Source organism: Orcinus orca, chromosome 5 (genome assembly GCF_937001465.1).
Source record: "Orcinus orca chromosome 5, mOrcOrc1.1, whole genome shotgun sequence".
In the NCBI taxonomy this organism is placed as follows: domain Eukaryota; kingdom Metazoa; phylum Chordata; class Mammalia; order Artiodactyla; family Delphinidae; genus Orcinus; species Orcinus orca.
In genome coordinates, this window is record NC_064563.1 from 19,474,509 (window position 1) to 19,492,163 (window position 17,655).

At 37.3% G+C, this 17,655-nt stretch overlaps 2 protein-coding genes across 3 annotated transcripts in view; one reads left to right on the forward strand and one right to left on the reverse strand.

Annotated features, from left to right (window-relative positions):
• ERICH6 (glutamate rich 6) overlaps window positions 1-17,655 on the forward strand; it is a 34,161-nt gene that overhangs the window by 16,127 nt on the left and 379 nt on the right. Inside the window, exons 10-13 of the mRNA XM_004278173.3 lie at window positions 187-332; window positions 7,527-7,612; window positions 9,603-9,758; window positions 12,199-12,427. Coding sequence (XP_004278221.3) covers window positions 187-332; window positions 7,527-7,612; window positions 9,603-9,758; window positions 12,199-12,427 — 617 coding nt within the window. The remainder of the gene's footprint in view (window positions 1-186; window positions 333-7,526; window positions 7,613-9,602; window positions 9,759-12,198; window positions 12,428-17,655) is intronic.
• SELENOT (selenoprotein T) overlaps window positions 1-17,655 on the reverse strand; it is a 79,033-nt gene that overhangs the window by 8,404 nt on the left and 52,974 nt on the right. Inside the window, exons 2-3 of one of the 2 annotated variants that reach the window (XM_049710219.1) lie at window positions 7,159-7,253; window positions 5,880-5,966 (exon numbers count right to left, since the gene is read on the reverse strand). The exons of the other annotated variant lie outside the window; for it this stretch is intronic. Coding sequence (XP_049566176.1) covers window positions 5,880-5,966; window positions 7,159-7,253 — 182 coding nt within the window. The remainder of the gene's footprint in view (window positions 1-5,879; window positions 5,967-7,158; window positions 7,254-17,655) is intronic. 2 annotated transcript variants of the gene reach the window in all.

The following is a 17,655-nucleotide window of genomic DNA, read 5'->3' on the forward strand; positions in this document are numbered from 1 at the left end:
CTTTCAACCAAATGAGAATTTCTCATTTTTTTAAACAAAAGAAGGAGGTCCTCATTTTTCTTCCATTAAAAAAATGTCCAATGAATCAATGCATCCGTAACAGAGTTTGCAATTTCATTTTAGAAGAGAGGTTTTGGAAGGTTTTAAACATCGTATATGTATTTCATGTGATTCTTTTCCCATTAGATGCAAAGCAGTTTAAAACAATTTCTTATCAACTTTCCATGGATATTCCAGAAGTAGAGTCAGCTAAGGAAGAACTAACTGATTATCAACTAGACGAAAGAAATATATCCATTGTTTGTTGTGATTCTAGGATAGCATGTGGAAAGGTAATTAGCTTGTAATTTTTTTTTATTTGCTACTCTTTAAAAATCAGTTTTACCTAAAATTATAAAAGCTGTCATGATGAATATGGCAGCGTGGCTACATGACACATTTAACTATTTTCAAAAAGAATTGGTATGGACTTGGCCTTTTAACTTATACTAGACTTTATAACAATGCTTTACATATGTTTTATGAGGGGGTATTTCTTTTTTACTTTAAAATGTGATCAGTGTATAGTAAGGAACATTTGGAACCCTTTAGAAAACTAAAAAGAATGGGAGAAAATCATCAGAAGTCTCACCCACATCCCCCAAATCATTATTAATATTTCAATATTATCTAGATCTGCACTGCCCAATATGGTAACAAATACTCCACATGGCTATCCAAATTTAAAATAATTAAAATTAAATAACTCATTTAAAATAATTTAAATTAAATAAGTAAATAAAATGTAATTCTTCAGTCATGCTAGCCACATTTCAAGTGTTAAATAGCTGTGTGTGACTAAAGGCAACCATATTGCAGGGCAGATATAGAAAATTTTTATGGTCACTACAAGTTCTATTAGACAGCACTGTTCTACAGTTTTTAAGCATAGGTTTCTGTTAAAACACTTGTAATTATATTACACATGTAATTTTTATCCTTTTAACTTAATTATCAACAATTTTTCCATGATATTACATAGCTTACATTAACATCATTTTAATATCTATGTGCCTTTTCATATAGTTTAACCATTGCTTTCAATATCTTTGTGTATAAATTTACACTATACTAAATATAGTTCCCCAGAATAGATCCCTAGAAATTAAACTCCTGAGACCAGTTTTGTTTCTCCTGGGTGATATAGAATTTAAGGCATGGCAGTGAACTGAGGTTCTGACAGAATCAAATCCAAATCCTGTCTGAAGGAAGGTCGCTTATCTAGCCCTGAAATCACTCCTACAAATTATCTTTCAAGTTCAATTACCAGCACACAGTGAAAAATAATTAAGAACACAAGGAAACTCAACACCACAAATGAAAACTCAGAGGATTAGTATCAATAAGAGAAGATCTACAAAGACTTCGAAAACTGAAGTAATCTAACTATGTTTATGAAAACAAAGGATCAGCTTGAAGATATATGGAGGGAACAGAAAACTATAAAGGGACATACAATTGAAAAGAAAAAAATGAACTTTAGAAATGAAAAATACAAAAACTGAAATTAAAAACTTAAAAGATGAGAGTTAAATGCAGGTTAGACCCAACTAAAGAAAGAACTAATGACCTGAAAGAAAGGTTAAAAGAAAACTATCAAAATTTACATGGGGGCAAAAAAAGGTAAGGAATACACAAAAGTGTGTATAATATGAAAATAGAATGAAGGGTCTAAAATGTATTTGTTCAGAATCCCAGAAGGAGAGGAAAAAGATAATCAGGCAGAGGCAGTATTTGAAGAGAGAATGGATGATAATTTTCCAAAACTGATAAAAGAGACCTATTCACAGATTTAAGAATCCCAAGCAGGATGAATTAAAAAAATAAAATAAAGTAAAATAAAAATAAATCCTAGACACAGTACAGTGAAACTGCACAAAGACAAAAAGAAAATCTAAAGATTAGCAGAGAAAAAGAAGTCTGTTTACATTTAAAAGAGAACAGTTAGAAATCAGATAACCTCCCAACAGCAACAATGGAAGTCAGTATAATGTCTTCTGTGTGCTGAAAGAAAATAACAGTCAGTCTAGAAGCCTATACCCAGTTAAAATATCTTTCATTAAAATATGCCCCCAAAAGACATGGTCTGGCAAAACAGAGTTTGTCACTAGTAGCCTCTGACTAAAAGGAATTCTAAAGAATGTACTTTGTGTAGTTGGATAGTATGAGATTCAAGAAAGATGAAGAGCAAAGAAAACTGTTCATGGGATATATGTATAAAACTAAAAGTTGACTGATAAAACAATAATAATAATAATGGCTTTCAAGAAACGGTATAGAGTAAAAATACTTGAAAAAATAGTACATGATTTGGCAAGAAAGCTAAATGCAATTATAGTGTTATAAAAGTCCTTGGTTTGGGAGAAGGGCAAACATAGTTTAAACTCAGACTTTGATAAATTAACTTTGCTTGCTGAAATTTCTGGGGTAGCCAGAAAAATAACAAGTAGAGAGTATAACTTCCAAGCTATCAGAGGCAGAGCAAAAAAATTAGAATAATTCACTTTAAATGCCCCCCAAAAGATAAGAAAGGATAAGGGAAAAGAAAAACACATAACAGAGGACAAATAGAACACATCAAGGAATGTCAGTAGTTATATGTAAATAGAGTAAATGCTTCAGTTAATAAACAAAGACTGCCTGACAACGTTTTTAAGGAAAAATTCCAACCATATACTGATTACAAGAGACTATATCTAAAATATAAGGATAGGGGCTTCCCTGGTGGCGCAGTGGTTGAGAATCCACCTGCCAGCACAGGGAACACAGGTTTGATCCCTGGTCTGGGAAGATCCCACATGCCGTGGAGCAACTAAACCCATGCACCACAATTACTGAGCCTGCACTCTAGAGCCCACGAGGCACAACTACTGAGGCCGTGTGCTGCAACTACTGAAGCCTGTGCGCCTAAAGCCCGTGCTCCACAAGAGAAGCCGCTGCAATGAGAAGCCCACACACCGCAACGAAGAGTAGCCCCCGCTCGCTGCAACTAGAGAAAGCCTGTGAGCAGCAACAAAGACCCAACACAGCCAAAAGTAAAATAAAATAAATAAAAAGTAAAATAAAAGGATACAAAAAGATTAAATATAAATAAACAAAAATGACGTATCATGAAAATATTAAAGAACATCAGTGAGATAGAGGACCACTTCACAGTGACAGAAGTTTTAATCCACCAGGAAGGTATAATGTTACAAAATATAGCCTCAAAACATATAAACATATGTATATATAACATATATAAACATATGTATATATAACATATATAAACATATAACATAGCCTCAAAAAATATAAAGCAAAATTTCACGGAAGTAAAAGGGAAAAAATTTTAATCCATAATCATAATGGGATACTTTAGCCTGCTTCTCTCAATAATTGAGAGGACTATTAGACCAAAAAAAAAAAAAAAAAAGCAGTAGTACGATAGAATATTTGAACAACCCATTTAACAAATTTGACCTAATATTCATGGATTGGAAGAGTATTTTAATATGACATTCTTCCCAAATTGATCTATAGATCCAATGCAACTGTAATTCAAATTCTAACAAGGTTGTATATTTGCGTGTGCAGGGGGAAGGAAGGTCTTGACAAGTTGATGCTAAGATTTACATGGAAATATAAAGAACCTAGAAGAGCCAAGACTTTCTTGAAGAAGCAGCCTGGGAGGGAGGGGAACACGCTCTATCAGATACTGAGATCTATTACAAAATATAGTAATTAAGACAGTGTAGTGTTGGGGCAGGATAAACAAATAAATCTGTGATACAGAATAGTTCAGAATCGGATTTATGCACACACAGACTTCTGACCTATGCCAGCAGTGGCACTGCACAGTAATGGAGAAAGGAAAATCTTTCCAATACATACTGCTGGGACAATTGGATATCCATATTTTTTAATGAAATTGGAATCACACCTCACATCATATAAAAATCAGTTCCAGTGGATTAAAGACCTAAATGTGAAATGCAAAACTACAATGATTTTTTTTTTAATAGGAGACTAGCTTTATTACTTAAGGTTAGGGAAAGATTTACTAACCAATTTTAAAAAAGCAGTATCCATAAAGTAGTTGATAAATTAAACTTAAAATTTGGGGGACTTCCCTGGTGGCGCAGTGGTTAAGACTCTGCGCTCCCAATGCACGGGGCCTGGATTCGATCCCAGGTCAGGGAACTAGATCCCACATGCACACCACAACTAAGAGTTTGCATGCCACAACTAAGGAGCCAGTGAGCTGCAACTAAGGAGCAGGTGAGCCAGAACTAAGGAGCCCACCTGCTGCAACTAAGACCTGGTGCAACCAAATAAATAAATAAAATATTTTAAAAAATTAAAATTTGGAAGACAAGCCAAGGGAGATATTTTGCAGCACATAGGATATACAAAGGGCTTTTATCCTAAATGTATAAAGAACTTCTATAAATCCACATGAAAAAAAAGTCTACCTAATAGAAAAATGAACTTAAAAAACTTGACCACTTCTCCAAGGAGAAAATTCAAATAATCAATAAACATATGAAAAGGTGTTCAACCTCATTAGTAACCTGGGAGAGGAAAATTGAAACCACAATTAGAGATCAGTACATACGTATAATATTGGCAAAAAAAAAAATTGTGAAGTCTGATACTACTGAGTGTTGGAAAGGATATAGAGTAACAGTCCCTATTATTTGCCTCTAGTGTGAATGCAAATTGGTACAACTTGAAAATCATTTTGGCAGTACCTTGTAAAGTGGGAGACAGGCATATCTTGGGGTTCAGCAATTCTACCTCTGGGTATAAGATCTGAGAGTAACTGGGTACCAGCATACATGCAAAAGACGGTTCAGAGTATCATTGTTTATAAGCCAAAAACTGGGGACAACTGAGATATCCATTAACAATAGAATGGATAAGTAAATAATGATGAAGTCATACAATACAATCCTACACACAAATGGAAGTAATTGGACTACAACTACACACTGGGACGTGTATGAATCTTACAAACATAATGTTGACTAAAAGAAACAAAGTATTAAAAATTCATAATGTTCGATTCCATTTATGTAAAATTCAAAATGGGAAAAGTTAAACTATATTGTTTAGAGATTACAGAACACTGACTTTGGGGTAGCACAGAGGGAACTTCCAGAGTATCAGCATTGTTCTATATCTTGACCCAGATGGTGATAACATGGGTGTTCACATTATAATTGCTCATTAACAAAATAGCATATTTTAGTGCTTATCTGAATCTATTTTATATTTCATAAAAGTGAAAAGTGTATTATCTTTCAAAATAAATGGCAACATTTACATGAAAATTTAGATTGTTTCATTGTTTAGCCCTAGGAATTCTTGTATGCATTTTATTACAATTCAAGATTAGGAAGAAACAGAATTCAACTGAAGCTTTAGTTCATTTTAAAACATTGTTGGGGGCTTCCCTGGTGGCACACTGGTTAAGAATCCGCCTGCCAATGCTGGGGACACGGGTTCAAGCCCTGGTCCGGGAAGATCCCACATGCCACGGAGCAACTAAGCCTGTGCGCCACAACTACTAAACCTGCGCTCTAGAGTCCGCGAGCCACAACTACTGAAGCCCACGTGCCTAGAGCCCGTACTCCGCAACAAGAGAAGCCACTGCAATGAGAAGCCCGTGCACTGCAACAAAGAGTAACCCCCGCTCGCCGCAACTAGAGAAAGCCCGCCCGCAGCAATGAAGACCCAATGCAGCCAAAATAAGTTAATTTTTTTAAAAAGACATGTCTATAAAAAATAAAATATTGTTGGCTACAAATTCATTCCCCTATTGAGTATTACATAGAAAGTAAAATAGTTAAGCTTACAGGTACAACAAGCAATATCTTTTGTATTTCTTTCTTCATCTTCCCATATTCCACTAGTGTTTTTCTCAAATGAACTTCAAGAGCAACCTTGAAAAGACACCAGATGCTGCAGCTTACACTGGAGTGTAAAGTCAGTTTATTGAAGTATAATTTATTGTAAAACTCACCTTCTTATATGTACAGCTCCATTAATTTTGACAGTTATGTAATCACCACTATAACCAGGACACAGAATATCTCCACTGTGCTAGGGCTGGGTTTTTTTTTTTTAATCTTCTTTTGTTTTTATAACAATATGCATATAAAGTAAAAGCAGATAAATAAAAAATAAACCTGATTGAAAAACTGGCATAAGACCCGAATAGGCATTCTTTTAAAGAAGACATACAGATGGCCAACATCATTAATCATCAGGGAAATGCAAATTAAAACCACAATGAGATATCACCTCACACCTGTCAGAATGGCTGTCATCCAAAAGAACACAAATAACAAATGTTGACAAGGATGTGGAGAAAAGGGAACCCTTGTGCACCGTTAGTGGAAATGTACATTGGTGTAGCCACTGTAGAAAACAGTATGGAGGTTCCTAAAAAACTAAAAATAGAACTACTGTATGAACCAGCAATTCCACTCTTGGGTGTATAACTGAAAAAAAATGAAAACACTAATTCGAAAAGATACACACACTCCAATGTTCATAGCAGCATTTTTTACAGTAGCCAAGATATGGAAGCAACCTAAGTGTCCATCAACAGATAGATAAAGAAGATGTGGGGGGTGTGTGTGTTTTATATATATATATATAAAACACACAAACACACATATATATATGGGAATACTACTCAGCCATAAAAAAGAATGAAATTTTGCCATTTGCAACAACATGGATGGAGGGTATTTGGCTAAGTGAAATAAGTCAGAGAAAGACAAATACTGCATTATATCATTTATATGTAGAATCTAAAAGAAAACAAACTAATGAATATAACAAAAAAGAAAACAGACCCACAGACATGGAGAACAAACTAGTATTTTCTAGTGGGGAGAGGGAAGTGGGGAGGGGCAAGATAGGGGTAGGGGTTTAAGAGGTACAAACTGCTATGTATAAAATAGATAAGCTACAAGTATATATTGTACAGCACAGAGAATATAGCCAATATTTTATAATAACTATAAATGAAGTATAACCTTTAAAAATTGTGAATCACTATGTTGTTCGCCTGAAACTTATATAACATTGCACATCAACTATACTTCAATTAAAAAAAATACCTACCATATAAGTTATTTTTAAGTGTTTGCTGTTATGATGATGACGATTACTTAAAATATAATTCTGACTGAAGCCTGAGCACTCTCTTCTATCTTGTTCTATTGAATAAAAATTGTTTTTAATTTTTTAAAAAAGACAAAAAACAAAAAACACTCTTCAAACAGATAAGTAATGTCAGATTCCTGCCAGAAAGGTTTAATCAGGTTATCTGCAGGGGTTAGGGACAATCTTTAATGATTCCTAAGGATTGTTCCCTGTTGCTGATTTAGGATCAAAAATTTAAGTTAAGAAATGGTTTGTGTGAGTGTCTAGCAAGCAAAGGATGTCTGTTGTCATCATGTAACTGTGCTTTTGTTTTCTACGGTGTATAGATCATGACAAATGAGCTCTTTGAAAAGCACTACAAACATGGGAGCAAATTTCTGACTTCATTTCCAGACGGGACAACACAAATATTGTATCCTTTCTTTCAACAACTTATTTTCGTTAGCTTTATTTCTTCACAAAAAGAAAGATAAAGAAAAAACAGATTGAAAAATATGAAGAAAAAAATAGTTATTACCAAATCCTACCACCCAGAGCAAAGCTGTTAACATCTTTTTATACATCTTGCCTTACTTTTTTCCTATGAGTAATTATATGATTCTTTAAAAATTAATTCAACTAGTTATTCATATTTTGTAACTTGCGCCCTTTACATAATATTATACAATACTCATAAATGTTATGAGTATATAATATGCAATAAATATAGAGATAACAACACCATCTTTATAAGCACATGGCATTCCATCACAGTGATGTACTGTAATTCCTTTCATCTATCCCCTATCACTAATCAAAGGTGGTTTCACAATTTTGGGCTGTTTTATACAACAGCTACATGAACAGCTTTGTGCATCCTTCGCTGCACACTTATCACTTACTTCCTTGAATTAAATACCTAGGGATAGAAATTCTGGGTAAGAAATTATGGACATTTTAAAGGTTTAATAGATTTTGCCCCCCAGAAAATGTGTACCAGTTTACACATCCATGAGCAGCATGTTATTTTTTAATACAAAAATTCAGTATCCATTTTATGCAACACTCAGTTATTGAGTGTTCAAGTTATTGATCACTTGAACTTCTGCCTGATGATCAGACCATTTGCTATTTTGACGCAAAGGCCATTTAATATCTCAAGGAAAGTAAAACAAAACTATGAAACGAGAAGGACTTTTTGGTGAACTAAGGGCCTCATTTTGTAGGAGAAAGTCATTTTTAGTCACAGTTGCCTAAATGTTTAGTCAAACCCCAGTAAGAAACCATAAAAATGGCTTTCATGGGATAGAAGTGTAATGAAGTTTTAGTTCCCTAGGCCCTTTGAGAAAGAGTGTAGGTTTTTTGTTTTAATTATATCAAAAAATTTTAAATAACTTCCCCAGCTTGTATCATTAGTTATCATTTCCTGCCCTGGCTTTAATTCGTTTTCACTCCTTTGAAGGCTATGGCTGATTTTCAAAATGATCCAGAATCAATTTTGTGTTTACTTCATCTCTGGACTTCCGATCAGCTGAGATAGGACTGAATATTAACAGTTAGTGAATTATCCTCAGTATATTTTATACTTTTTGATGCTATTGTTAAGTGGAATTATTTTAATTTCATTTTCAAAATGTTCACTGCTAGTGTATAGAAATACAACTTATTTTTATACATTGATCTTTTAGCCTACAACCCTACTGAACTCTTTTGTTAGTTCTAACATTATTTTGTGGATTCCTTAGGATTTTCTATATACAAGAGCATGTTATCTGCAAATAGAGATAGTTTTACTTCTTCCATTTCCAGTCTGAATGTCTTCTTTTTCTTTCACAAAATTTTCCTGACTGGAACCTCCAGCGTGAGGTTGAACAGCAGTGGAAAGAGTGAACATTTATTTTTGTTTAGTTCCTGATCTTAGGGGGAAAACACCTAGTCTTTCATCATTAAGTATGATGTTAGCTCTGGGGTTTTGTTAGACATTCTTTATCAGGTTGAGGAGGCTCCCTTCTATTCCTAGTTCATTGAATCATTTATCATGAAAGGTATTGGATTTTGTCAGATGCTTTTTCTGCATCTATTGAGATGATCATCTTTTTTTTGCTCTTTATTCTATCAATATAGTATGTTTCATTAATTTATTTTTAGATGGTAAACCAACCTTGCATCCCCGGGATAAACTCCACTTTGTTGTGGTACACAATCCTTTTAATATGTTGCTAGATTCCATTTGCTGGTATTTTTGTTGAGGATTTTTGTACCTCATAAATATATTTTGATCCACATAAAAAGCATGAAATTATTTTGTAATAATCCTCCCATTTTCAGAATGCTTTATAGTTTCAAAGGGCTCTCTTATAAATTGAATTTATTCCCAGTATAAAGACCATTAGCATAACTCAAATGACCTTATCTGATCTCAGCTACCCATCTGGAAACCTAGCCATCATCCGAGTGCCCAATGAGATAAATGGCTTCACTTGCATAGTCCAAGAAGACATGCCCACTAACCCTGCAATCCTGGCAGTGCTAGATTCTTCGGGTCGAAGTTCCTGCTATCATCCCAACGGAAATGTCTGGTAGGCTTCTAGGTTCCTCCTGCTGTCATTTTGTTTCTCAGGTTTTGTGAAATTTTATTTTTCCTTTTATTTTTTCGACTTTATTGAGATATAATTGACATATACTGTGTAAGTTAAAAGTGTACAGCGTGTCGATTTGATACACTTATATGGTGCAAAATGATTACCTCTATAGCATTAGCTAACACAGGCAACATGTCACATAATTACCATTTCTTTTTTGTGTTGAGAACATTTAAGATATACTCTCTTAGTAACTTTCAAGTTTATAATACAGTGTTAACTATAATCACTATGCTATACGTTAGATCCCCAGATCTTATTCATCTTATAACTAGAAGGACAAAAATAGCTTTAAGAAGATTTATTTATATTAGTGGTCTTTAGATAGTAATGTTCAACTCAGATAAATTTTTGATTTATGTCATTCCATATGCTGCTTAGTGGAAAAATCCCAGGCAACTACATAAAACAAAGCTCATCATATTTTTTTTCTATAAACAGAAAGAAAATATAAACTATACAATTTTAATATTAGAAAAACATCTCTAAATAAATTGTATGGCCATCCTAGGGATCTGAGATATGAACCCAGGCAGTCTCCCTAGATGCTATGCCCTGATAATGTTATCCTGGCTTCATCTATGGAAATAATTCGCAATGGACAGCTGCCATACTGTGTTGTTACTGTTTGAGATATATCCCTAACAAGTAGGCTTCCCATAGCCACAACCAACAATAATATACAAACAAAATCTCTAGAGAAATGAAGGTCCTAATGCCTTCGATCTACTAACTTACACACTCTGTGATTTCATATTATTTCATTTAGTCTGAGAAAGTGAAATTTGGGTTCTAACTTCAAATACAATTTAATCTTTTGAAGCTTTTCAGAAAGAGATATTCTCTCCCTTTAACTTATTTACAGGTATAACAATCTTATCTTGAGACACTCTGCCAATAATTGACAGAAATTTGAACACTCTGCCAGTACTTGAGAAAGTTAGGACACAGGGAGATATTTGTACTTTTAGTTCAAAGCAGTAGTCAATCCATTACCTCCAAGTCTATTGGAGACTTTCTGCTTATCCTTCAGGGTTCAGTAGCAGCTCTGCATCACATCTGGTGGGGCACTATATCAACTGTCACCAGATATTCACTGGCTTCTAGGACTTCTCCCTTTACCAGTAAAGACCTCCCAGCCACCGACTGAACTCCTGGGCCCACTGACATGACTCCTTGACACTCTCATAGCCCCTCTCGCTGCTTCTTGTGTAGCAAGCCCACCTCCCCTGCGGGACTGAAGTCCCTTGAAGGCACACCCTGCACCTTTGCCACTACATAACATTTATCTGTACATGGCATAGACTCAAAGAAAGTTTATTAAATAAACAATTTATCTAGATAATTTTAGCCAAATGTTATTTTCACCCACGTACCAAGATAAAACTAAATCTCCCTCCTCCCAGATACAAAGATAATCACCTCAATTTCTCAGTTGTACTTTTGTTATCAGATTACTGCCACTCATCAAAGCTGGGAAAATACTATGTGAGTTATCTTACTCTAGGGAGCCCTCCTGGCCAATTCATCTGGTTTAAAAAAAAATAATTTATTATCAAATTAAGCCAGCTAAGTACCCAGAACTCTACCTATCCTCTCTCCTCAAGAAAGAGATAGTGACCCCAGATGGAAGAAAGTGAGAGGGTATGCAAAGGAGCTCATAGAGTAGGATGGCAGTCACTAGTGCCACTAGATCTCAGATTGTGCAGGGCTACATCTGTAGGTAATGTGGTAAAATGTGGCATTAACAACTCTAGGAGATTGGGGAGGCCCTGCTGGCCTCAGTTCCCCCTTCTGCTCCATTACCAAACTCTTCTAAACCACAGTGATCTCAGAGATGATCCCTGAGCCTCTCCTGCCCACACTGGCCCTGATGAGAGGCCTCCTAGAAGGACTCCTGGCCCCCAGTTGCTGGGCACTGTTAGGAAACAGGTCTCTGTACTGAGGCCAATTTGGCCTTTCCCAGAACTTACACTCACTGATCTTCATTTTGACACAGGGAAAATCTAAGTACGAGTCTTCTCCCCTCTTCCATGTAGAGCCTGCTCTCCTGTATTTCTTCTTATCCAAACTAAACCTTCTGTGCTCCCTCTTCATCCTCCCCAGCACATCATTTTCCAGATCCCTTTACCATCCCGGTTCCAGCCTTTGGACCCATTTTGGTTTATTACTACATCTTAAATCATACCCAGTACTTCAAATTAGTATAGAATTCAGTCACAGTATTATTGCTCCTAAGATTACCTGAGGTTTTCCACTATTCATATGCTATTGGCTAGTATAAACTGCTATTCCCTTTGGTTAGCAAGTGAGCAGGCTAATTCAAGGTTGAATTATAATGTAACTGTTTATGATTTTTAATTTCCTTTCTGCCCAGGGTATACATCAATATCTTGGGCGGTCAATGTTCAGATCAAGCTGGCAACAGAGTAAGGGCTTGGAATTGGTCAAGTTCTGTCACTTCCTCACCCTTCGTTTCATTTAAACCTGTCTTTCTGGCTTTGAACCGTTATGTTGGAATCCGCATCTTAGAACAAGACAAGATTTCAATCACTTTTCTAGCAATGGGCCAACAGGCAAGAATCAGTGTCGGAACCAAAGTGAAGGTAGGTACATTTTTATAAACAGTTGAAAGCATTTAGAATAATAAGAGTAAAGCAATGTTTGTTAGTGTTATTACTGATAGATTATACTTGTGTGTAATCCACTGTGCACTACTGTGAATTCTGGAGTTCAATGAAAAAACATATAGTGAAAGTTTCATATGGATTGAGGCAACCTTACTGTTTTTTCTTCCTCAGAAATTCCTTTTAGTTCAGACTTGATTCCAAATAACATTTACTGAGTGTTTACTCTCTGACTGAGGTAGTGCAGCTTTGGGGGTTTGGTTTTGGGATTTTGTATTGGGTTTGCTTTTCTCTGTGCTCTAGCAGAAAGCACCTGGCTGAGTCAGGAGACCTGGGTTCTGACCACGTTCAAGACCCAGCACAAGCCCCATCTTCTTGGAAACACTTCCCAGAGCTCCTAGCCCTTTGTCCAATCAGGGTCGAAAATGTCCTTCTCTGGGTTGTCCATGTACTCACCTCTGTCCATGCACTTGCTGAACCATGTGCCTTACTCGCCTTCATGGCTGTCTTTCCTACTGGATGGTGAGCTCCTGCAGGACAGAATCTGTCTTACTGATTCCTTTATCCTGCCCGGGGCATGGCCCAGAGTACACTCTCAGTGACCAGAAATGCTGCACAACGGTTAAGAACACAGACTTCAGGTTACAGAGATGTAGTTTCAAACCTCAGCTCTGCCACTTAGCTAAGTAGCTGAACTTGAACTTCAGTTCCCTCCTCTACAAAATGGGGATAATGATTCCTCTCTTACAGATTGCTGTGAAGATTCAATGAGAATGCAAAGTACTTAGCATGGTGCTTGGAACTGACTAAGTACTTAGCAAATGATAGCTCAGTAGATATAGAGTTTGTCAGTTATACCTCAGTAAAGCTGAAATATATATAGGCATGTAGAGAAAGATATAGATAGAGATCTATGTCACATATAGAGCATATATAGTATGTGACTTTGAATAAGTCCTCTAAATTCTGAGGACCTTGTTTCATCAATTATTAAAGGAAGAGATTGTTCCAAACTTCAAAGACATCTTCAGCTTCTAAAAAGTCTATACATTTAATCGAGTGGAAATATGACTTCAGGATTCCACACAGGCAGGGATATTTCATAAACACCAAACAAAAAGGAGACTTCAGATTCAGCCAACACAGAGCAAGGGTCTACAATGTGCTAAGCACTATTTGAGCTACTTCCAGTCAGTCTAGCTACTGCAGTCAGCTGTCATGCTCCAAACAAGCTTCTTCCTTGGTTAGAAATTTACAAGATAGCCTTTTTTTGGTTCATTACATTCATGGTAAATATACATTTTTACCAAAAATGTCTAAAATGCTCTTTCTCCTCACCTCCCTCCTTCGAAATGAATTTTAATCAGAAAAGAGAGTTGGTGCAAAAGAAAGAATTTGATGTTAAAAGTGATTGCTTTTCTCATCATCCTCATGACCTTTCATTTTTTTAAAATTCCAGAAGTGATATGTGGATACATTCTCATATTTGAAGATTAAAGATAGAAATATAGAGAGTAAAAAAATGAGATACCCCCCTTCATCCTTTCTTCTATTCTAATTCTCTTCCCAAAGGTAATCACCACTGAAAATTTGGTGGGTACTTCTCTTTTCTATGTACTTATAAATTATTCACATACATCTTTTTAAAATAAAAATTGGATCAGACTACACTGATTGTATTATTAGGCTTGTTCTATTTTTGTTTTCCATTTAACATGTGTTAAAGATCCTTTCATGTCTACATATCCAAGCATATTTGTCTATTCTGTTGCTACGTAATATTTCATATGTTCTATAGTTAATTTATGTTGAATCTAATGCCTTCTCAGTGGCATTGGGCACAGTTGCTCACTTCCTCCTCCTAGAAGAATTTCCTCCCTTGCTTCCAGGACCTACTCTCCCTTGATTTTACTTCTACCTCAAGGGCTACTCCTTCTCATTTTTCTTTGCCTATTTTCTTCACCCCTGCCTTTTTCTAAATATTGAGGGGCTCCAGGGCTTGTCGTTGGGCTCATCTTTTCTCTAGCTATACTCACTCCCTAGGTGATCTCATTAGTTTTCTGTCCTGAAATACCATCTGCTTGCTGATGACCCCTCCATTTATCTCCAGGTGGATCTCCCAGGAACTCTAAACTTGCAGATCTGATTCCAACCCTCCATCTCCATCTGGTGTCTAAAGGGCTTTAGAAACTTCACAGAGCAAAATGACATTTCAAAGCGTGCTCTACCTTGGGTCTTCTCCATCTTAGGAAATAGCAACTGCTTTCTTTCAGTTGCTCAGACCCAAAACTTGGGGGTTGCTACCCTCCTCTCTGTTTCACAACCCCACATCTTTCATCTGCAAGTCCTATAAACTCTACCGCCAACATATCTCCAGACTCTATCACTCCTGGCATCCTTCAAGACTACCACCCTTATCTGCCTCATGTACCTAATCCATCTCTTGTTTAAATTATTACAGTAGCCTCCTCCTAAGTCTCCCTGCTTCCGGTCTTCCCAAAGTCAATTCTGCCATGATAGTGGAGGTGATATTTTGAAAACAAAAGTCTGGTCAAAACTGGAGACTTCTAACCTTACTCACAGTAAAAGCCAAGATCTTATAACTGCAATATTGTATGTGATCTGGACTTCCTTCTATTAACATTCCCTCTGTAGTCCTCTTTTCCTACCCACTCTGTTTCAGCCACCCTGGCCTTTTTGCTGTTGCTAGACAATACCAGGCATGTCGCTGCCACAGGGCTTTTGCACTCGCTATTCACTCAACTTAAAATATTCCTCCCCCATTTAGCACATAGCTGCTGCACTTCCCTCAGGTTTCTGCTCTCGGAGTCCTTTCCTGACCACCCCATGTAAACTCGCACGACCCCCACCCCTACCCTGGCACTCTGAATGCCCCTTTGGCCACATATATATGCCACAGGTTCTAATATGTAGGGCTCCCATTTTCTTTCACCTATAAAGGGTTTATGATTTGTATTCTGATTTCTTCAACTCAGTAGTTATTGAATTTTCAAATAGAGTTCTTAAATTTTTTCTTTTTCTTGTTAACTTCTAAATGGTCAAGGAATATGGCTTGTATTTTTTCCCTGCTGTTCAAAATGTACTGATATTTTCTTGGTGGTTGATGACATAACTTATGACTGTTCCATGTATATTTGACCCCCCCAAAAGGTTTACTAGCACAAAACTGTATATGTCTAAATGTTCTATTTACACTTCTCTCTATATCCTTTTCTTTTTATTATGGTTGGTTTATTTCTGAGAGATGTATGAATGTCTCCCAATATGACTGAATTAGTACATTTTTCCTACAATTTCTATCAGGTTTTGCTTTATCTGTCCTAAAGCTCTATGGTTAGGAAATTAAAGGTGTCGACTGTCTTCATGGTGAGTTATACTTTTCACCCCTGGGCCACCTCATTTATTTGCCTTTCAGCTGTGCCCATTACATGACTCAGCATATCACTGAGGGTTTTTGTTTCTATTTTGACAAAAAAATTTAATGTCATCAATATGTATTATTCCCAGTTTCCCTCTTAATGGTCTTTGCCTTAAATGCTACTTCATATGATGTTAAATTGCTACACCTGCTTTCTTTTAGTTTGCACTGGCTTCATACATCTTTTTTTCATCCTTTGATGTGCAACCTTTTTATGTAGTTTTGAGTTAGATGTGTCCCTGCAAACACATCTAACTTTTGTTGCTTTCCTCAACTTAACAGACTTGATGTTTTAATACGTTATATTTTAATGGTTATTCTAAAAGTAACGTATCTTTTTTTCTATGTGCATAGAACTAAGTTCCAAATCCTCTATTTTCCTTGACAACAATTCTCCCAAATCCCTCAGAAAATATTAACTATACACACACACACACACACACACACACACACACATATATATGTATGTGTATATATATTCTAAGGTCTGTTTCCCTGGATATTAGCATCTCTGACAGGTAAATCTGGTGCCTCTCATTGAGAAGCCCTGTTTTCCTGCATGTTCTCCTTACCGAAGTGTCCTTCTGCTAACTGTGGAGGAGTGGCATGTGCTGCTGAGGGGTGGAAGGCGAGCTCCAGCGCCAGGCTTCCAGCCTCAGCCTGGGGGCACCGCGGCTCAACACAAAGGGGAGGCCAGGGGACCATGGCAATATTTACCTCAAGGCCGCTCCTCCTCCCATTGCTGTTGACTTTGATCTCAGAATGTGTGTGTTTGGGATTAGTGGTTCCATCTGGTCATTTATCTCTGTACGGATGTGGTCCCAGCTGCTTCTTGATTTTCAGGAATTCCTTAAGATTATTCCTGCAGATAAAAAAAATCTTTCCTATTTCCTATTGATTTACTCTCTGAAAATGTTTTCTGCCATTTTATGGGATTTGGGATCGAAGGAAAACTAAAAATGGAGATCCATCCTCATTACTCAGGCATCTCATCCTCCTTCCCCCCTCCCTCCCTCCCTCCTCCCTCCCTCCCTCCTCCCTTCCAAAGAGGGGAGGGATAAAAATGCAGGAAGATGCTGCGAGTTCTCACATCTCTGGCAGGTAAGAGGTCACTCAGCTTTGCAGGAGGTAGTAGGTGGGCTTGCATTTAGCCCCGCCCCGCCCCGCCGAGGCTATACAGCCCTCCTGCGCTGCCTCAGAAGCCGCAGCTGGGAAACACCTCAGGCGAGGCTGCCCTAACAGACCCTTGACCTTCCCGCAGCTGCGAGGAGACAGCATCAGCCTGAATCACTCAAGGCCGTAAGGAAGTGGGGAGGGTGGAGGGCAAGGAGGGTCGTGTGGAAGGGCCTCCTGGAGATTGGGGCGCGCTTTAGAAGGAAAGGTGCCTTAGTCATCCCGGCTCCTTCTGGAAAGCCCAGCTCAGGGCCTTCCAGCCTCTAGGCCCGCACCCACCACGCTCTCCGCACTGGGCGTGTCCCAGGGACGGGGTGCCTGCAGCATCTCTGTGCTTCCCCCAGCAGATGCCGGTAAATGACTTGAATACATTGTAAGCATTTGAAAGAAAGTATCCGATTTCTATGTGGTGTGGCCTGCTGTAGTCTCTCAAATCTCCAGAGCATCTCAACTCATTCCTGTTCAGACTAGAATTAACACCACTGCCCCTATTTATAGATAATTAGACTCAAGAGGGAATCCAGCCCCAGATTAGTGTCGCCTCTCGCCTCCTCCCACCCCCTGCTTCTGCAGTCACCATTTCCACCCTGGACCC